General features: G+C 35.2%; 1 protein-coding gene and 1 non-coding gene across 5 annotated transcripts in view; one reads left to right on the top strand and one right to left on the bottom strand.

Moving 5' to 3' along the window:
• The window catches only part of SRP54 (signal recognition particle 54), a 41,170-nt gene extending 18,659 nt beyond the window's left edge, over nt 1–22,511 (bottom strand). For 2 of the 4 annotated variants that reach the window (XM_069486512.1, XM_069486538.1), the window contains exons 1-8: nt 22,290–22,511; nt 13,568–13,678; nt 10,722–10,813; nt 9,334–9,418; nt 5,550–5,654; nt 4,774–4,840; nt 4,636–4,693; nt 1,423–1,573 (exon numbers count right to left, since the gene is read on the bottom strand). In XM_069486512.1, the coding sequence (XP_069342613.1) occupies nt 1,423–1,573; nt 4,636–4,693; nt 4,774–4,840; nt 5,550–5,654; nt 9,334–9,418; nt 10,722–10,813; nt 13,568–13,645 (636 nt within the window). In that variant the 5' untranslated portion in view covers nt 13,646–13,678; nt 22,290–22,511. Of the gene's footprint in view, nt 1–1,422; nt 1,574–4,635; nt 4,694–4,773; nt 4,841–5,549; nt 5,655–9,333; nt 9,419–10,721; nt 10,814–13,567; nt 13,679–18,267; nt 18,405–22,289 lie in introns of all 4 variants that reach the window. The other 2 variants (XM_069486522.1, XM_069486531.1) reach the window with 2 other exon arrangements.
• On the top strand, nt 3,568–3,632 carry LOC138381125 (U7 small nuclear RNA). Its single transcript, XR_011233058.1, has one exon. It is a non-coding gene; the product is annotated as a U7 small nuclear RNA (small nuclear RNA).
• Nucleotides 22,512–22,622: the final 111 nt, after the last annotated feature.

The raw sequence follows: 22,622 nt of genomic DNA, 5'->3' as shown, positions 1-22,622 counted from the left end.
TCTCTGTACCTAACATTTGAGCTGAGGTCTGAATAAAGAAAAAAAATTATACACGGATCTGAAAGAATGGCATTCTATGCAAAGGAATAGCAAAAGCAAATTAGAAAAAATATAAAGTAGAAGAATATATAATGAAACCAAAATGCATAAAATAGACTGAGACTATTTCCCTTATATCTGCTCAACCTGGTCAAAATAACAACATAACTAAAAAGAAACTTACTAGCATTAACCACCAACCAAACAATTACTGCCAACACCTGAATAACTAAATATGGGTTGCTAATATTTGCTGCAAATAAGCTATAAACTACTTCTTCTCCCTCAAGTTATTTCCATCACAATTTTAAAGAGATGATGATTAATATTTTTAAGTGCTTCATTTTGAAAAACTTCCAAAATTCACCTAAAGTATAATAAATGCAGGTCGGGCGTGGTGGCTCACACCTGTAATCCTAGCACTCTGGGAGGCCGAGGCGGGAGGATCACTTTAGGTCAGGAGTTCGAGACGAGCCTGAGCAAGAGCAAGATCCCCATCTCTACTAAAAATAGAAAGAAATGATTTGGACAGCTAAAAAATATATAGAGAGAAAAAATTAGCCAGGCATCGTGGTGCATGCCTGTAGTCCCAGCTACCCAGGAGGCTGAGGCAGAAGGATCGCTTGAGCCCAGGAGTCTGAGGTTGCTGTGAGCTAGGCTGATGCCACGGCACTCTAGCCCGGGCAACAGAGCGAGACTCTGTGTCAAAATAAATAAATAAATAAACAAACAAATAAATGCTTCCAACTGAATTTAATTCACAGAAAGGAAATTCAATAAATACTAAAGGTGAATTCTTAATTTTTTATGTTTTTTTTTTTTTTTTTTTTGAGACAGTGTCTTGCTCTGTTGCCCAGGCTAGAGTACAGTAGTGTCACCTTAGCTCGGTACAACCTCAAACTCCTGGGCTCAAGTGATACTCCTGCCTCAGCCTCCTGAGTAGCTAGCTAGGAATACAGGCACATACCACCATGCCCTGCTAATTTTTCTATTTTTTGTAGAGATGGGATCTCCCTATGTTGCTCAGGTTGGTCTCAAACTCCTGGCCTCAAGTGATCCTCTTGCCTTGGCCTCTGAAAGTGGTAGGATTGCAAGCATAAGCCACCACACCTGGCCTATGTTTTTCTTATACATACTAATAAGATGATTAAGTGAGAAAGGAAATTATTTTTTTGATACTTACGAAAATTTCATATTTAAGGGAGACCAGAAATGACAAGAATTAAGTCCTTACCACACAGATACAGGTGTCCCAAACAGAAATAAATTACTTGGAATCTACCTTACAGGAAAGAAGTAATTTATACTGATCATATACACAATTAGGTTTTGTAATTAAATTAAGCAAAGCCTAAAAACGGTGTTACATTCAAAGCTACTTACTATAGCATTAGCAACTTGAAGCATTTCTTCAAACAAAGAGTCTTCTTGTTTGTGGCGGCCACTTGTATCAACAATAATAATTTCAAAATTTTCATTTTTGAATTTCTCCACTCCTTCAGAAGCAATGATAACAGGATCCATTTCTGTATAGCTATTTAACGTGGACAAATGATTTAACAACAACCACAATAGCAAAACTTCCAAATACTCTTAATTTGGAAATTGTTAATCTACCTTTATTCTGAAAAAGCCAAAATTTCACTATTTCAATTCAGAAGAATAAAATTTAATAAGTATTAAATATAGAAATCTACTTCTAGAGCAGCATGAAGCATTATCCAATTTTCCAATTACAAAACTCTGTATGCTGCATGGCTTTTCTGAATGAGGATGCTTCCCTCAAATTTTTTTTACATCTTCTTTAATAACTGAATTCATGTTACATAGTGTTTCATACTTGCTTTTCCACTTTTACACCCTTATGTAAACATTCTATAAAACCATTAAATATTCTTATAAAATATAACTTTTAGGTTATACAGCATTCCATCACGTGGCTACGCTATCATTTATTAAATAAATGCTCTATTACTGGACATTTAAGGCTTTTCTAATTTTCTGGTATTAAAAATATAGCCACTATAAATAGTACATAAATGTTTCTTTGAAACTGTTGTAAGACACTCTTACAAGCTGAATGTGGATCAAATGGTTTGCCATTTAAGGCTTTTGGCTTTTAAAAGAAAAATGTCCTCCATGAAAGTTTAATCTCATTCTTATTTTACTACATTTTCACAATCTCTGACAAAAATCTTTGTGAATGTGAAAATCAAGAAATGAGATCACATTTTAATTTCCATTCTTCTGATTAGTGGCAATTTTTTATATAGATCAATAATCAATTGAAAAGACATATAATGTTAAAAAAAAAAAACCATTTTTCCCCTAAATTAAGAACCAAAAAATCACACACAAATACACTTAATAAGAATATGTATTCTACTTAAATAAAGAAAATTACTATACTAAAGGATATAAAACATTTTTAACAAAAAAGACATAGGTTCCTAAATGAAGCTACACAAATATATAGTGAAGATGTCAATTCTCCCCTAAATTAATTGGTTTCAATGTAATTCCAATTAAAATCTTAGAGCTTTCTTTTTGGAACTTGATAAAGAATTCTAAAATTTATTTAGAAAAATAAGCAGATAAGAATAGGCAAGCAAATGTTGAAAAAAATGACAGAGATTAGCACTATCATTTCAAAATATGATAAATATGCAATTAAAGTAAAATTTATAAATGTGCAAAAAAATATGATCAAGGATGTTCATAAGAAGGGGACTGGTTAATTATATACATGCATACAGTGGAATAAATGATGTCATAAAAAAGAATTACCTTAAACATTTTATTATCCATTCCAGAATTATCACGATCCTATTTTTTAATGAACTCTACAGTGGTATATTTACATATAATAAAATGTACCATTTTAAGTGTTTATTTTAATGAGTTTTCACAAATTTACAATAACCACCACTACAAGTAATCAAGGTATAAAGCCCTGAAAGATCCCATTTCAATTTAAAATAATCTATCTCTATATAGGATATGTATGTTTCTGAATGTCCATTCATTTGCATAGACATTGAAAAACGCATGAATGAACACGCTCAAAACAGGCAAGTGGGAAGTAAAAAGTGTTAATATTGGTGCTTTCACTTTTTCTTTAAAAAAAAATTTTTTTATAGGCACAAACCAACGCACCTAGCTCTTCAAAATTTTTTATTAAAACTATTTTCTTTAAGAAGGGACAGATGATACTGTAACAAACAGCACTGTACCTACTGTCTAAAAAATGCTAATTATGTTAATATATATTTCAGATTTATAATTTTAACATTAAAGATATAGTTCAAGTCCTCCTTCAATCCTAGTTCCTTCCTTCTTCCCAGAGGTTTTTTACACTTCCCTGAGTAAAGGAGAGATTATTTAAATGGCATTGAGAATTCTGGTTAAAAAGTAATGCTCCGGATTTGGCCAGTAATTCAAGTAATTATCAACTAAATTATGTTATTTGCAAATTGTGATACCTAAAAACATAACTTTATTATCATCTGACATTAAAAACTGTATTAGAAATATTATTGCTCTTCCAGAATTTGTCCAGCAGGTTTTCCGGTTTTTATCAGAAACCAACCCCTCCCCACAACACACACAAAAATATATTAAAAATAGTTTTTATCCTAAGAAAATTCTAACATTACTCTTTAATCTATCTGTCAGAAATTATCATTAAAAAATGACTGAAAGGAAAAAATTTAAATTAAGAACATATCATAGCCAAAGTTCACTAGTTTTTTGGCTAGCCAAAAAGTAGAAGTCCTAAATAAGAAGTCTCTCAAACAAGTCCTTCTAAATTCAAGCTAGACTCTCTTCTTTAAATTAATCATTCTAACATGTATGGACTACATAACTGAACAACAATGTATCAAGTGAGAGACAGCGATAATCAATCTCTGAGATAACTAGAGATTTTAAGTCATTTTAGGATGATTTAATGCAAATGTTTTTAAATGATATAATAAAGAAGTAGTATGGAATTGACCAATGTTGTGTGTACTTAAGCATGGAATGCTTCAGACAAGTCTTAAAAGAAACAATAGGAATAGAGAGGCAGAAGGAAGTAGGAAAGCATTCCAGGCAGGATGATAAATACAAGCAGAGTCATGAACTAAACAATGTTCACTCTGATCTATTAGGCTGGATCAGAAAGGTCATGTAACAGTAATAAAAGACAAGTTATTAATTATACCCGCACTTTGTTCCATATATCATGTTAAAATGTAACAAGATAGCATAAAAAGACAAGGCCAGCCTCGGTGGCTCATGCCTATAATCCCAGCACTTTGGGAGGGCAAGGTGAGAGGATCATTGAGGTCAGGAATTCGAGACCAGCCTGAGGAAAAGCAAGACCCCGTCTCTACAAAAAATAGAAAAATTAGCCAGCCATGGTGTCACACACCCACAGTGCCAGCTACTCAAGAGGCTGAGGGAGGAGGATCGCTTGAGCCGAGGAGTTTGAGGTTACAGTGGGCTACGATCAAGCCACTGCACTCCAGCCTGGGCAACAAAGCAAGATCCTGTCTCAAAAAAAAAAAAAAAAAATAAGGCATATGAGTATCAAAATAAAAACCAGTAACCTACCTTCCATAAAATGGAATTCTTGCTTTGGTAGCATTCTGTTTTAGTTGGTCAAAAGCCCCTAGGAGATAAAGAGTAAATGAATCCTCATACTTGAAAATAAAAATTACAGAAAGCAATTTTCAAATTTTGACACATTACCTGCTCTGAATGTGTCTGCACATATCAAACAGGTCTTCCAACCTTTCCTCTGGTAATAATATGCTAACTGGAAAAGGAAGATTAAAAAACTGTAGTATCACAAATATAAAAATCTGCTCATAATTTTCCTGAAACTAATATTAAAGACTTGTAAATACAGCAAATTTCCTAAAGAGTTTAAATTCTAATTTTCATACAGTAGCATTCAAAGGATACAAAATGATCATAGTCAAAAATGTTAACCAGTATTAATGTTACTTGAAAACAAATAATACCAAAACCCTCTTTAAAAACTCCTTTTTTTTTTAACCCCTAACATAGGTGGGGCTTATGGAAAAAAATCCGTAACAATGTTGAGGCACCCAATTCTGGAGGAAGGGGTGGTATAATGAATTGAAAATTTGCATAAGGATATGCAAAATGAAGATCTATATTATGCTGGGTGGGAACCTGGAAAAGGAGTCTTGAGTCATACATAGGAGGTAAACTCCATATTCTCTGCTCCAAAAATCATACACTGACATTCTTAAAGGAGAGGAATGGTCTTCTTTTTATAAAAGAAATTGCATAGTTAATATAAAAGTCTACCATTCCTACAAAAAGCAATCACAAGAGACTGTGAGATTTTTTCTTCTTATCTTACAAAAAACATAATAAACATATCAAGTAACACAAAGTTGTAAAGCAACAATACCATAAAGCCTGGCTTTAAAATAAAACTTGATTTTTACAAACATATCTTCTATGTGACTTTTTAAAAATTAAATTTAATTTACCTTTGAACATGTTGTTGTTTTACCACTCCCTTGCAATCCAACAAACATGATCACATTTTGTTTTCCTTTAGTGGGTGTCCATGCTTTAACTCCAGGGTCTACAAGCTACATACCAAAAATAAAAATAAAATCAGGTTAACATACGCTTACATTTAAAACCTTTCCCTACGACTTTTAAATTACAAAAATAATCTAAGGACATTTTCATATAAAATGAAGCCACCATATACTACCATTTCAATGCAACTCTACTATTCCCCTTTATACACACAGTATGAAATTTAAAAATGTAAAATAATGGTCTTTCTAAGACCAGACTGGGGGAAAGAAAAGAATATAAGATAATGCATTGTAAAGTCGTAATCAAGCCTATACTCCCAAACCAATTCAGAAGTAAGAATCTCAAAACATTTTTTAGAACAAGCTGGAGTCTAAAATAAAACGTGAGACCAAGTTTGAGCCACAGGAACAATCTACATCAGCAATGAAGAAATGTAACACAAAAATATATGTGCAGGCCACATATGAATTTGAAAATTTCTAATAGTGACATTTAAAAATAAAAACAAGTGATACTAATTTTAATATTTTATTTAACTCAAAATATTACCATTTCAACATGTACTCTATATAAAAAATTAATGAGATATTTTATATTCCTTTTCCCATACTAAGTCTTCAAATCTGGTGTGTATTTCATACATAAAGGACATCTCAGTTTGGACTAGCCACAATATGAGTGCCCAAAAACCACATGGTTAGCAGCTACCATATTGGAGAGTCCTTATGTCCATGTTCAATTTGACAAATGTTTATATATGAGCAAAATTACAAATTACACATGAAAGACTTTCCAGGTCAAATGTTAAATTCTCCAATGCCAAAGTTCTACTGTACAGTTATTACATTTAGAGGGCTAGTAAAAAATATTCACCAATTTGATAATGACAATCAGTGGAAAATTAAGGTTCATATAGGAACAGTCCCCAAATTAACAAGCATTAGGCATTTTAAAAGTTCATTTAAAATAACAATTGTGACTCAGCTGTTTGGAGCTTGAAACATGTATCCATATGATAATAAATCCATAATAGTTGTTAATGTCCTAGACTAGGGATTAGCAAACTTTGTGTGAATAAAGTTTCAATGGAACATGCCACGCCCATTCATTTTACTACTTTTGTACCTCAATAGTAGAGCTGAGCAGATGAAACAGAAACTATGTGGCCAACAAAGCCTAAATCTATTAAGAGAAAGTTTGCCAAGCCCATCCTAGACAATACCATAAAGGTCACATAATCCATATTATACTTTAATTTCAAGGAAAGCCATGCAACAGAGAAGAAAGGAAAACATTTTCTTCTACCTTTCCCAGGCATAGGCTTACCCTTAGGCAAACTTCTGAAATGGGCAAATTTTACCTGAAACATAAACTCACTCTCCTTCTTCCTAAGATCCTTTCAGTATACTGACGCTGCCCTACGTTCACCTCCATCTCTACATCTCATGGTAGAATCTCTCAGCCCTTTATGGACTCATTATTTGGAATATACATGCTTTAGTGAATTATTATTTTATAAATCTATCTTCTTTCCACCCTCTATAATAGCAGTTTTCAACTTTTTTGTCTCAGGACTCCTTTATAATCATGGTCATTTGTAAAGGTTAGCTGCAATGTAGAATCTGAAACCACATAAACTTTCATACCCTGTTACATTAAAATCTGTGATCCTATCTTGTAGTTTGAAGGGATCTTACTTATACTGGAGCATGATCTTGTAATATTCATTAGTTATTTAAAACTAATGGTTCACTGAATTATGCAGATCTCCCATTATTGACACATTTCACTATACATCAAAAAAACTTTATTCGTTAATATCAACACTGACCCTCATCAGAAAGTTTATACTTGAAAGCTCAAATTTTATCACTTGCCACAATACTGTCAGTTATTTTCCTTAAAGTGATAGGCTCGTTTCACTTACTTTGGAAAAAAATGTCTGCCAAATGCTTAAGTCTGAATAATCACAGATTATAAATCTGTAGTTCGTTCATGTAAAAGTGGTGCTTTATGAAAGCAGCAGCTAGCTCAGCTTGCAATCAATCACACACGTTCTTTTCTCAAGACAACCATGAAAATTCTTCTGCATACTTCCCATTTCATTACACAGAATCTTAAAAGACGTGTGTACTCAAGCATCAAGATTTAATATAATTAATAATTTCTACTGCTGCATCAAGGACACTCTTAAGTGCAACTGGCATTTTTTTTTTTTTTTTTTACTACAAGTGTGTAATAGTAAAGAATACAGTGATTACTAATACAGTTTGGTGCCACTGCCTTGATTCATGCATTCACTATTGATTCACTATTACATTTGTACTATTAGTACAAATATCAACACAGTAATAAAGGCAAATAGTGTCTTACTATTATTATGAAAATAATTTTGCCCTTGCTTTGTTCCAGTGCTCTAGACCTTAAGCTTCTGAGTATAAGGGCCAGTCTTACATCTGCTTGAATTTCAAGGAAAGCCACACAGCAGAGCACAATCACAGCTCACTGTAACCTTGAACTCCTGGACTCAAGGGATCCTTCCACCTCAGCCTCCCAAGTATCTAGAACTATAGGTGTGCACCCATACCTAGCTAATTTTTTTTTATTGTTTGTAGAGACAGGGATCTCTCTATGGTGCCCAGAGTAGTCTTGAACTTCTGGCCTCAAGCGACCCTCCTGCCTCAGCTTCCCAAAGTGCTGGGATTACAAGCATGATCCACCTCGAGCAGCCAATAAATGTTTCTTAATGAAGCACTTGATGTTCCAGAATTGCCTAAAGATACCAACCCCTAACAATAAAAATATCCACTCATCCTGTGCTGACCTCGGGTGCTAGACAAAAAGCAATCTGGAAATAATCTGAGGAATCCTAAACAAGGAGTTTGGAGATCAGATCTCAGTCTGCCACTAACTAGCTATTTCACTTTTCTCAACTGCAAACTGAAAAGTATGAACTGGAAAAATGCTCCAATCTCTTTTATGTCTGAATTTCTTTTTTCAAAAGAGTAAATGAAAATATTCATACAATGTGGGAAAAAATAATTGCAGACCACTAACAGGTATCCATTGCTCTCAAAAAAATTTTTTAACAGCTTTTTTTTATTCCTACCACTGGACCCATATATATTTTTTAAAGCTTTAAGATAGATTTTCACTACAATTTGCACGACCGCATCAGTAGTAACAGTTCTAAGGTGAGGCAGGGCAACAGGCTATATTTACCCCTTGAAAATAAAACTTCACTAATTCAAACCTGCGCATAATCTAGGCAAAAGCTGGAATATTTGGTCTTTTCACAGGGAATTCTTTACACAGTGGACAGTGTAGAAAAGAATAATTTTGTACAAGAAAGTCAAGTGTGACTTTCCTGAACAAAAGTAGGACCATCACTAGGTAATACTTGGTATTAAAAGAAGAAAATCTCAGAGAGGCCCTTGCATCAATTAATCTGTAATGAAGTTTTACTCTATGCATCTTGGCTCTGGCACTTTTTGCAGGAATAGTACTAGCCTTCATATCTGTACTCAGAATTCTATACTCAGTAAGTCTGTAATAAAAATAGGCCACTTTAGAAAATTTAATAATCCTTTAATTAATATTTTAATATAATGATTATTCCATAAAAATACATTTTAAAGGATTCTGAAATATTTGTTTGTAGTACTAGCGTATTTTTATCCATCGAATCTAAAGAACCACAGTACAATCCTGATATTCTTTTACCTTCACAAGTTCTTTAAACACGGCATGTTGAATCATTTTTCTTTTGTTAAGACCAGATGCCATCTCTTCAAGATCAATAGCAGACCTTCATGACGGTAGTGATTGGGGTAAGGAGGAGATAGGTCAGTTAAGACATTCTAAAAAAGAAGTTTATGCTCCAAAGAATGTAAGAATATGCTATCATTCATAATAATAGTCTTCCAATTCTAACAAGCACATAATTATTACAGATTCATGAGACTATACCACAAAAAATTTTACCATTAAATATCAGATGCAAGACTGGTTAGTTTTTCAAGGCTTTTATTTTGAAAGTATAAATATTAATTTGTCCTAATATCACTGCAAAGTACTAGTTTTATTTATTTTTCTTTTTTTTTGGAGACAGAGTCTCGCTCTGTTGCCCAGGCTAGAGTGCCATGGCATCAGCCTAACTCATAGCAACCTCAAACTCCTGGGCTCAAGCAATCCTTCTGCCTCAGCCTCCCAAGTAGCTGGGACTACAGGCATGTACAACCATGCCCAGCTAATTTTTTCTATATATTTTTAGTTGTCCTGCTAATTTCTTTCTATTTTTAGTAGAGACAGAGTCTCACTCCTGCTCAGGCTGGTCTCGAACTCCTGACCTCGAGCGATCCACCCGCCTCGGCCTCCCACAGTGCTAGGATTACAGGCGTGGGCCACCGCGCCCGGCCTTATTTATTCTTCTTGCAGCTTATATATTTTATACATCTTTACAACTAATAGAAAACAGGACTACTTTCTCTAGTTGTAAATGCTTAAATGCTAGTAGTCCTATACTTATTCCCAGTTTAACAGTACAAAAAGGAGAAATGTCTTGACCATGATAAGGGCTAGGATTCAACTGAGGTACCTGTATTGTTCTATGTGTCCTGCCCAGTCACTGTCTCTTCCAATGAATACAATAACTAACACCACACACATTACTTCTTCATTCAAATATGGACAGAGAAGGAGAATAAAAGAGAATACAATTCTCTAATAATGAGGAGGCTGATTAATATCATCTTAAGACTGAAGACAATAAAATGGCACTAATCTGAATTGTTAAAAGACTTTTATATTAAAATAGTACACAGTATATAATTGAATCCATCCAAATAAAGGACTAGTAAAATAGAAAAAAAAATCCATAATTAAAAAAAAAAAAAAAAATCCATAATTAAATGAAAGCCAATGTAGTTTATTCTTTGAACCATCATTATGGCAATATACTAAACACACAATATTCCAACATACGAGTTCCATACTTTTCCAGTACTGTAGTGTAGAAATGATTCAGGATATAGCAAATTTTCTGGTTAGCTCCTCAACCCAGTAAATTAAGCTTAGTTTTGCATGTTTATTACCTGATTAATTTAACTTACTTAACATTTTCTCTTAGTTGCTTCACTAGTTTAATATTAACATCTGCTTCCAATAATGCTGTACATACTTCTTTTAGCATAGCATTTAATACCTGAAAATAAATAAACAAAAATTTAAAGCACCCAGTGTATCATTTCAATGACAGAAAAACAATGGTTGATCAATTATCATATACTACCATAGATTAGTAAAGATAAAATAATACTACATTATTTGGGGGGGGAGCTTTGCAGTTAGCTTTGGTGAGATAATCTAAGTAAGTATCCAGTCATTTTGTCAAAATAAGACATCTCATTTAATTTTATATAAACAAGTATTAATTATTATAATTTTATTTCTATATTAAATAATAAACACGATATTCAATCCAAAAAAAATTACTATACAATCAATGTTGCCATTGATGTTTTCTACGTCACTGAAGAGCTCCTATTGCTGATATTAATACATAATGGTATATAGTAACAATATTTGCTTTTCTTAACTGGACAACCATATAGGAAAATGCTGACAGAAGAAAATTACCCAGTCTTACCATTTCTACTCAGAACAGAGGAATAAAATTGGAAAGGAAGCTATCCTCTACTAATAACTATCATTACATGTTTGTTGAAGTGCAAGGCACTATGGCTAAAAGTAATAGATTACAAAGTCCTACGAAAAGATGAGGCTTTAGCTACTCAAGTATGTAAATGCTTACAAACTACAATGTAAGCACCATGAGGGAAGGAATTGTGGTCTATTTTTGTTCACTGTTATATTTCTTGTGCCAGCAAAAATGTCTTCAAAAATCTAGGACCTCAAATACTTCTTAAATGAATTCTCTCCTTCAGCTGACTTCATACGCCCTACAGAGAGGCTTATCAGTTTTCTCTATCCCTCAGTAAAAGTGTCTTATAAAACTGGAACTGATCTTTCATTAGAGGGAGTCCTTCTTGTTAATTCGCTAGCACTACAGTATCAAAAACAGAGAAGCAACAATTTCAAGCATCAGAGGTTACTCTACTTCTCACCAAAGCACTTCTCCACTGGTTTCCTTTTTCTCAACTATAAACACAAAGAACATAAGGGCTACACAACAGGGAAAACTGTTTGGAAAGTTGTTTTATTTATGCTGAATTACAAGAGTAAACAACGGTTTAAGTTATGATTTATCATTTAATAAGAATTATTAGAAAAAGCACTGGGTGAGGAATTAGAAAAAAGGATTCTAATCCTGGTTCTTCCAATAAATAAACACATGAAATTGATTTTCTGTTTCCACTAAATAAGAGGCTAGGCTAGGTGATCTCTAAGAAGGTCTCAAAATTATTTAATTCTGTCAGCTTATTAAAGCGTTGAGATCAGATTCTATATTATAATTTTTTTTCCAACCTCCAAGTTAGAAAGTTCATTTGATCCTTAAGCCATTTTATAAGGCAAATGCTATTTTCCCATTTATACATTAATGAATCTGTGGTTGATTTGCCCAAATTTATATCACACAGCTACTAATTAGCTAAAGTGGGACTCTAAACAACATCTTCTAATACTAAATTCAGTACTTTTTCCATTGTTAATACAAAACATAAAATATACTTGTGAACTATAATCATCTTTTTCAATTAACAAGCCATTAAGACAAATGTGTGGGGGCCGGGCGTGGTGGCTCACGCCTGTAATCCTAGCACTCTGGGAGGCCGAGGTGGGCGGATTGTTTGAGCTCAGGAGTTCGAGACCAGCCTGAGCAAGAGCGAGACCCCATCTCTACTAAAAATAGAAAGAAATTATATGGACAGCTAAAAATATATATAGAAAAAATTAGCCGGGCATGGTGGTGCATGCCTATAGTCCCAGCTACTCGGGAGGCTGAGACAGGAGGATCGCTTGAGCTCAGGAGTTTGAGGTTGCTGTGAGCTAGGCTAACGCCACGGCACTCACTCTAGCCTGGGCAACAGAGTGAGACTCTGTCTCAAAAAAAAAAAAAAAAAAGACAAATGTGTGGGGAAAAAAAAATGGGAGAAAGAAATAGCTTAAACTTAAAACAATATAGCCAACAAGAAGAGTATTTCAGATATGATATAAAGAGTCAGCTTACAAAAATCCCCAAAACTAAACAAGGATTTCAATGAAAATGAATCAAAGTAGCCAAGATAAAATGCTAGCCTTACAAGAAGAATGCTAAGTAAAAGTCACAGAGAAAAGGTCAGATAAGCACATGCCTAGCCAAGAAGAAAGAAACAAGACAGTCAAGTTTTAGGTTTATGTCAAGAGAAAAACAAAAGTACATTTCCAAATTTAAGCCATTTTCAAAAGTTAAAATATAGGTATCTTTACATGTAAGCTCAGGTCATTTTTGTTTTTTGGGTTTTTTTGGAGAATTCTTTATAGAAAGTTGAGGTAATAGTATGATAGTTGATTTCTCAATAAAAAACACTACTTATTGTATACGGCTTTAGGTTTTTATCTATAAGTATTAAATCTACACCAAAATAAACACAGGGATTACTAGTAATCCATCTCCCCAATGCCAGTGATGATACATAATCACACATATTGCACAAATTTTTTTTTGAGACAGGGTCTTGTTTTGTTGCCCAGGCTGGAGTATAGTGCCATGATCATAGCTCAATGCAGCCTTGAATTACTGGGCTCAAGCGATCCCCCTGCTTCAGCCTCCCAAGCAGCTGGAACTGCAGAAGAGTGCCAACATGCTGGTTAATTTTTTCATTTTTTTGTAGAGACGAAGTCTTGCCATATTGCCCAGGCTGGTCTCGAACTCTTGGCCTCAAGCAATCCACCTGCCTTGGCCTCCCAAAGTGTTGAGATTAGAGGCATAGTCAGCCTCATATAATATTTTACATACCTCTTCATTGATAATGGTGGCATTGCTCAATGAGCGTAATGCTGATGTTATTTTTCTTCCAAGGTCTGCTAGAACCATCTTGAAGGCTTTAAGATGTGCTTATAAGGAACTCTAGAAAGGGAAAAAAATTAAATGAAAATGTTTGAGAACAATCAATTTCATTTCCCATGACTGAAGACTTCTAAAGAAGAGTAAAATTAAAGTACTCTAGTGGTTAGATATAGTAATACCAGCTTCTATTGCCTCAACCTGTGCTTCAATAGTCATATCCAAAAGATAAAACTGCCACTTGGTTATGATGCCCATGAGGTTTGAACACCTAACTGGAATCCTGTATATGAACCAGCTAAAATTAACATGTCAAATAATATCCTTTGAGGAAATAATGACATGATCTCAAATTAAATGCGTTCTCTTTTTGGTACACTACTTACCAATGTGAATAACAAATGATGTATCATGTACCTTTCAAATGAAAAGAAAGATTTTTAAAAAGGTGAAATCTCTGGGAATATTGCCTAATTTACCACATTAAAGGACTCTGCAAACTATTTTGATTTTTGCTCATAAGCAAAAAAGAAAAGGTTTTAATTAATAAATCACTTTTCTAATACAAAGAAAAGCAACTGTTGAGCCATTAACTATATTAACTATATGACAGGCACTGTGCTAAGTGATTCCACATACATTACTTCATTTTATTTTTCTAACCACCAAGGAAAAAGGTATATTACTACTTCTCCCATTTTAAAGCTGTTCCTGATCCCTCAACTCTAAAGATAACCGCAAAAACACTTTCCAGCTCTACACAGTATACAGATAAACATGTAAGGATACAAGGATTCGTGGATGGTAAACAAGCAAATACAATTAGTAGTCCCTGACCTCAAGAGGCTTATCTATTAGCTGGTAAGACAAGGCACACGAATGAACGGCAAAATAAATACTAAGAAAGAATTCTTCCTGCCTGGCTGTCTAGGAACTGGGACATCAGCTTTTTCTTGTCTTCAAACTGAAACATTGGTTCTTTCTGGGTCTCAAGTCTGCTAGCCTTCACACAGGAACTATACCATTGACTCTCCTAGTTCTCAGGCCTTTGGATCCCAGCAGGATCTACACCACTGCATCTCCAGCTTGCCAAGTCATCCTGCAGATTTGGGACTTGTGAGCCTCCATAATTGCCTGAGCCAATTCCTTGTAATAAATATCTCTCTTTCTCTCTCTCTCTCACACACACGCACACACACTTATACACACACCCTATTGGTTCTGTTTCTCTGGAGAACCCACTAATAATGGTAAAAGAGATACTTCAAAGTTAGCAATGGCAGGTTATGGTTAACTGCCAATGATTAATCTACAAAAATACAAAGAAGAAAAGGTAGACAGAATAAACTATATTGGAACGATCGAATATGAATTTGGTCCTGAAATATGGGTAGAATTTGGATAAGTGGAGAAAAGGACAAAAGGGAATTTGAGGAAGATGAAATGGCATAAGAAACGGCAACATGGAAAACCCCGGAACATACTCACGCCTTCCATGTGCACTGTACTTACAGATTACTGAACACTATCTGAGGGACAGTAAATGAGACATTCTGATCAGGACAGAGGGCTACATAGTTAGAAGGAAATATAAGTTTCAAACAGCTCTGAAAACTAGGTTTAAAGAAATACCAATTGTCCAATATAAGTAATACTGGCAGAAAAGTTAATTGTTCAAAACAACTTTTTTGGTAACCCTTCTAAGCTAATCTACCAATTCAGTCAACCAAAATTATCCAGACTAGATCCCATCTATAGAGTACACAGGAGATTAAAAATAAGGGAAAAAGGATACAAAATAACTGACTCATCCAACAGAGAAAGAGTAGAGAGATGAGGGGAGTCAAAAGAGTCAGGAAGGAAAAATGCATTCTAGGACTTATCACTGGCAAAGAGACATCCCAGGTTGAGCTATACATTAAACACTACGCTTCCACTCAAGTAAAATTTGTAATTCAGAACTTAAAAAAAATTACTACCAACACTTGATAAAATCAAAAAACTGTGCTTACCATAAGTTTTTTTTACAATTACATGGTTACTTAACCTGAAAGAGCAATTACTTCGTGGAAAAGATCCTGGACTTATTATTTCTTATCCCATACCCATTATACTAAATAATTATTAATACTTAAGTTAATATTATTTATGTAAGACATGAGATTCAGATGTTTCAGTTCATCTCCTTTACCACTGTGCTACCACGAGTGATATAACCCTATTTATGACACCACAATTAACTTTTCTAGTGATCATGTCATAAACAGATCATCCTTCATTTTAAAGAGCTATAAATAAATCTAACTTCCCAGGTTAACTGGTTCTTTTAAATAAATTAAATTAAAAAATAAACTTCTATGAGGCTTTCCAATACACTTTTCCTTATATGTGTACTTATTGGCAGTGTATTTTAAAATATTTTTGCCTTAAATAAAAACCTGCACTTTAGCAGAAGAACAAGAACACCTAATGATACCTTTTAATTAACAGTGTTTCCTCTGCAATTTCCAAGGATGTGTTTCTGAAAACTGCTAGAATTCTGCTTAAAATTTCAGTGACTTCCTATTGCACACAGAGGTAAAGTCCTCAGAATGGACCGCAAGGCACCCCCAAATACATAAACGTGCATGCGCAAGCACGGGCACACACACATACATACACACACACACACACACACACACCCCTGTGCTACTGACCTTGCTGTTGCTGCTACTCATCTCCAGCTCAGTACCTTAGTATTAGCCAGCATGCTCTTCCCCTAGTTGACAACATAGCTCTCTCCCTAAACTCCTTCAGATCATTGTCCAGATGCCATTTCTCAAAGAGGCCTCATTTAAAAATGCAAACCCTCTCCCTTTTATTTTTTCAATTGTTCTATTATCAATTGACACATGAAATATTTATTTGTAATCTACAATCTCCCTATTGAAAAGTAAGCTGCATGAAGGCAGGGATTTTTGTCTCTTTTGCTCTCTCCTGTGTGCTCACTGCTTTATCTATCCTCAGTCTTACACAGTAAACCTTTAATAAAATTGAACTTTATGAATGAATGAAATGTTATATTTAAGACCATAGGGAGGCCGGGCGCGGTGGCTCACGCCTGTAATCCTAGCACTCTGGGAGGCCGAGGCGGGTGGATTGCTCAAGGTCAGGAGTTCGAGACCAGCCTGAGCGAGACCCCGTCTCTACTAAAAATGGAAAGAGATTATATGGACAACTAAAAATCTATATAGAAAAAATTAGCCGGGCATAGTGGCGCATGCCTGTAGTCCCAGCTACTCGGGAGGCTGAGGCAGTAGGATCGCTTAAGCCGAGGAGTCTGAGGTTGCTGTGAGCTAAGCTGACGCCACGGCACTCACTCTAGCCTGGGCAACAAAGTGAGACTCTGTCTCAACAAAAAAAAAAAAAAAAAAAAAAAAAAAAAAAAAAAAGACCATAGGGAAAATGCAAGACCAGGTAACCAAAGTCATGAAAAGTCTTATAAATATCTGTTAAAGGCCACTAAAATAAGCCAATGAAGATAATATGATGAACCAAAAGACAATCAATGACCTGGGTAACTGATATTGTACATTTAATATATTCATTTGCCAATACTTATTATAGCTTTCCAGAATTTCCCTACCATACATTTCCAAGACTTAAAAATTAACTTTACCTTGTTATAATATGTACACTAAAATGCAAAACAGTTTTTTTGTGTTAATAGCTAACCCCTAAATCTCAAATTAATCTACAATTCAAGCACACTCACTCAAAATTCTCTTGGCTAACTAAAAAGATTTACAGAAATAAATCTGCATATGCTAGAATTTCACACACACAAAAAATCTCTATTTATACGGGGTTTCCAGAAAGGTAAGGGATTATGACACAGTACTTCCAATAGTTTAACATCTATTATCTCATTCCACCCTCACAACAATTTTATTATATAAGCAGGTTTAGGAACGGAACAGCCACTCTCTACCAAAAGAGCAAAATGACTTCCCACAGTCCTTTGGCTACCCAGCCTTAAGTCCTAGAGTATAAATGATACTTTAAATGATAGGGTTGAATACGTCAGCTGGGACAAATTTTTTTTTCTTTTTTTTGAGACAGGGTCTGGCTCTATCGCCAAAACTGGAGTGCAGTGGCATGATCATAGCAACCTGTAACTTCCAACTCCTGGGCTTAAGCAATCCTCTGACCTCAGCCTTCCAAGTAGCTGGGACTCCAGGTATGCACTATCATGGCCAGCTAATTTTTTAACTTTTTGTAGAGACGGGGTCTCACTGTGTTGCCCAGGATGATCTCCAACTCCTGGTCTCAAGTGATTCTCCCATCTCAGCCTCCCAAAATGCTGGGATTACAGCCATAAGTCAATGTGCCTGGCTCCAGGGACAAATTTTGCTGCTATACGATAATAGAAGAAATCATATCTTGAAAGCAAAGATGCACATTGCTCTTTGTGGAAGAGTAATTGCAATGCCCAGAAAGAACTGATAAGTAACACCGCAGTACAGTACAGTACATACAAGGACCAATCTTGGCCCAAGTCATAGGTTCTTCTAATTGGAGTGTGACCAGGAGTTGAATAATGAGTAATGGAAACAGGTTCAAGTTGAGGGTGCCCTAAGTAAGGCAAGCACAGGGCCAAGTATCATACTTACCTGCTGCAGTGTGAAGTACTGGAAAGAGCATGGGCTTTGAAGTCTGACAGACTTGGATTCAAATCCCAGCTCTGTTACATAGTGGCTGTGTTACTTTGGGTAAGTTACTTAATCTCTCTGAGCCTCACTTTCCTCACCTGCAAAATGGAGATAATACCATTACCCTGAAGGGCTATCGTGAGGATTAAATGAGACAATATGTAAAAAACTGCCGGCAATTTCCTAGCATATTAACTATTAACTTCCTTTCTTTCTTGAATGATACTAACCAGCTCTCTCTATATTATCTAGAATGTAAGTAAGCTGGAAATTTTCTGAACAACCCTACTAAATGCCCGTCCCATCATCCTGGAAACAGTCCTGGAATCTTTAACATTTAGTGCCAATTAGCTGGTTTTTATTCAGTGGCAGCTGCAGCGTCCAAAGAGCCACCCTTCTCTACATAAACAATTATAAGTATTCCTGCCAGTACTTTCCCTGATCTGAGATTATATAAACAAACTCTAATGATTAGAGATGTCAAATCCTATTATAACAAAATCCCTACAAAAAGTTCTTCTAAGTCTTTGTCAATGACTAACTTTTTTAATCAATTAGACCTAAGAACTAAACATACAAATACATTACTTTTAGCAAATATCCTTAGAAAAATCACTTCTACATAGTACAGTTGGCCCTCTGTATCGGTGGGTTCCACAACTGTGGATTGAACCAATCACAGATCAAAATATTCTGGAAAAAAAAACTGCATCTGTATTGAACATGTACAGACTTTTTCTTGTCATTATTTGCTAAACAATACAGTATAACAACTATTTACATAGTATATAGAGTATAACAATATAGTATAACAACTATTCACATATTGTATTAAGCACTGTAAATAATCAAGAGATGCTTTAAAGTATCCAGGAGGATGTACATAGGTTATATGCAGGGACTTGAGTATCCACAGATTTTGGTATTTATGACAGGTCTTCTAGAACCAGTACCCTCAGAGAGTACTGAGGGACAACTGTATACCTTTTTAGATACTAGTCAAAAGCTCATAATCAATATTTGCTTCCCTGACTATAATACTAAATATATATATTTTAAAAATTCTGCATAGCATATGTGTTCAAAGTCTAGGGCCACATAAAAGTAAATTTAGTTAACAGAATGGCCTATAGATATTGTATCTGATAAAATTATTATACTTGAATGACTAAATTTATGATGTTAATTATGATTTTCACATTTAGCACTTGTTTTTCATCCTTAATCTACTTAGTCCCCCAAGGAAATAATCCACCTTTATGTTTTGTGATTATGAGAGGATACACGTTCATTGTAAAAATTCAAACATTATAGAAATATTTTAGGTAAAAAATATAATTCCCCTAATCCTACCCACTCCTATCCCCTGGTAGCAAAAAATAATAATTTGATCTATATTTCATATAGATTTTATTTTCAAGGTATATTAATTTAGGCAAGTTTTCACAAGAATTATGGTTTTGGGGGAGACTATAGGGGGGAGCAGAAATTAGGAAAATTCTTTTGTGAAATATGCTTGCTAATGATAAAACAGGCTTAAATCCAAAAGATTACGAAACTGCATATATTGTCTAATCCATATTTTGTTAAACACAGTCTAAAAACAAATATCAAAAAAATAACATTAGAAATCAGAGAATTGTAAATCAAAACTATAATGAGATATCACCTAATACCCACTAGGATACCTATAATCAAAAAGACAATAAAAAATGTTGGCAAGGATGTAGAGAAACCAGAATCCTCATACACCACTGGTGGGAATGTAAATGGTGCAGCCCTTTGGAAAACAAGTTTGGCAAATCCACAAAATGTTAAACATAGAGTTACTGTATGACCCAGCAATTCCACTCCTAGGTGTATATCCAATAGAAAGGAAGGCACACATCCAAACAAAAACTTGTACATGACTGGGCATGGCTAATGACTGTAATCCCAGCACTCTGGGAGGCTGAAGTGGGAGGATCGCTTGAGCCAGTAGTTTGAGGTTGCAGTGAGCTATGATGATGCCACTGCACTCTAGTCAGGGCAACAGAGTGAGACCCTGTCTCAAAAAAAAAAAAAAAAAAGTATACATGAATGGTCACAGCAGCATTATTCATAATGGCCAAAGAGTAGAAACAACCCAAATACCCCTCACTGGCAAATGGATAAGTAAAATGTGGTATATCCATACAATGGGACAGCACTAGGCAATAAAAAGAAATGAAGTACTGAACATATGCTACAACAGGGATGAATCTTGAAAGCATTACGCTAACTGAAAGAAGCCAGTCACAAAAGACCACATATTATGATTCCATTTATATGAAATCTTCAGACTAGGTAAATCTATAAAGACATAAAAGTGGATTAATAGTCGCTTAGGGCTCAGGAGATGGAGTAAAATGGGGAGTGATTATTAATGGGCATGGGGTTTCTTCACAGGGTAATCAAAATGTTCCAAAATTGATGATGGTGATAGTTGCACAACTCTGTAAATATACTAAAAACCTTTAATTTGTATACTTTAGGTAAACTATAATAATTATATTTTAATACATCCATTAATACATTATTAAAAATAACATTTGTAATCACTGGATGATGAATAACTAGTTAAATTTTTATTTTCTTATTTATACCTTTTTGTAATTTCCAAGTTTTTGGTGATGACTAAAAGTATTATTTTTTAAGTCAAGGGTAAAATTATTTTCCAAAGTGCTTCTTGGGAGAATTAGAGCACTATTAATCAATAGACTAGAGATTAAGATAGAATTGCTACTTATATTCATTTAGTTATTCATTCATTAAACACCTACTATGTGCTCCAAAAATTGTCCCAGCATGAGAAAAATTCTAACTCCAAATCAATCAATTACACCACAGTTTAACGCAGACAAGGCTCCTTTCTTAACTCCAGAAGATAAATTATGCATCATACACCATCAGACTCCTCTGCATTAATTTTGCACAGAAGGTTATGTTCAATTATATCAAACAGCAAGATGGGGGTCAGAGGAGCAAGCGGTTTGGAAGGAGGGCTTGAGATGATTTTGCATAGCACTCTATATTAAGCGAGAAAATATTAATTGACCATATCAAAAAATTGAGGGAAAGGGCTTTGAGGGAAATGTTTCCCTCCCCTTTGGCACCACCATTGCTGCATTCTGGGCTCTGTACCAAACATGTTACCTAATCTCCTTTCATCTTCATAATAAGCCTACTAGGTAGATGAGGAAACCGAGGCTAGACTGGATAGCAACTTCCTCAGATCACAAATCTCCTAAGGAGCACATTAACGCTTATCTGTGTTCCCATAGCTCTCTATGGCTCTTTATCCCTAACTAATGTTTCTCATTACTCATCTTGATATAATGTATATTTATGTGTATTTCTCTCACTGTATGGTTAGTTTCTCAGTGGCAGAGTTAATGTCCTTCATTTTTGTACCTTCTACAGCCAAGAACGATTAAATATTTTGTTGAATTAAGCATATTAAAGAATCAGATGAGGATAGTTATCAAGAAAGCCAATAGCGGACAGTTTCAAAAAACGGGTTGTCAGTAGTGTCAAATGGTACAGAGTCATCAGTATATTTTAAATCATCACTGGCATTGAACTGATGTTCCTTATTCATTTATTGAATGTCTACTACACACAGGACATGTGTTAAGCACTGTGAACACATAGAGGAAAAAATCTGGTATACGCCAAAAGGTTTTCGGGAAGTAGCCTCATCTAAATTCTTGTTCAGGAAAGCAAAACAAAGTGTCAGGCCTGCAACTGCCTACATCTTATTTGGCTCCGGTAAACGTGAAGACAACTTAAAAGGGTCACATCGCATCTTTTAACAAAACTTCTGATGGAAGACACGAGATAAAAGAGGGCCAAAGCACCTCAGTCCCGGTGACAATGGCCAGGGAAGTGAGGTGGCCAGGGAAGCCGGCTCCCTCTAGAGTCTCTCGCCCCCTAATCTGGGGCGGGAAAAAGAAGACACTTACCGCAAAAGGCACCGCTAACACCGTGGCCCTAAAGGGCCGGGGATTCCTTGACGAGGCCTCACGCCGTGGGAGGAAATCCAAGAAAGCTGGGAGCAGCAGACAGGTACGACCCCACAACCCGGCTTCCCGAACTATATAAACTAGGGTCCCGGCGTCTAGCACCGCGACGCCAACTCCCACCAGCTGGAAGACCGACGACTGCCACCGAACCTTCCGCCCAATGAGGAAACGTCACCACTCAGTGTAGTCCAGCCTTTCATGAAGGGGATGCACTTCCGCTTCCGGGGCACACTGCTGCGTTCCTTCAGTGCTTCTCGTGAAAGGGTTTGGGGA

Source organism: Eulemur rufifrons, chromosome 2 (genome assembly GCF_041146395.1).
Source record: "Eulemur rufifrons isolate Redbay chromosome 2, OSU_ERuf_1, whole genome shotgun sequence".
Lineage (NCBI taxonomy): Eukaryota > Metazoa > Chordata > Mammalia > Primates > Lemuridae > Eulemur > Eulemur rufifrons.
This window is presented reverse-complemented; position numbering and strand designations above follow the sequence as displayed.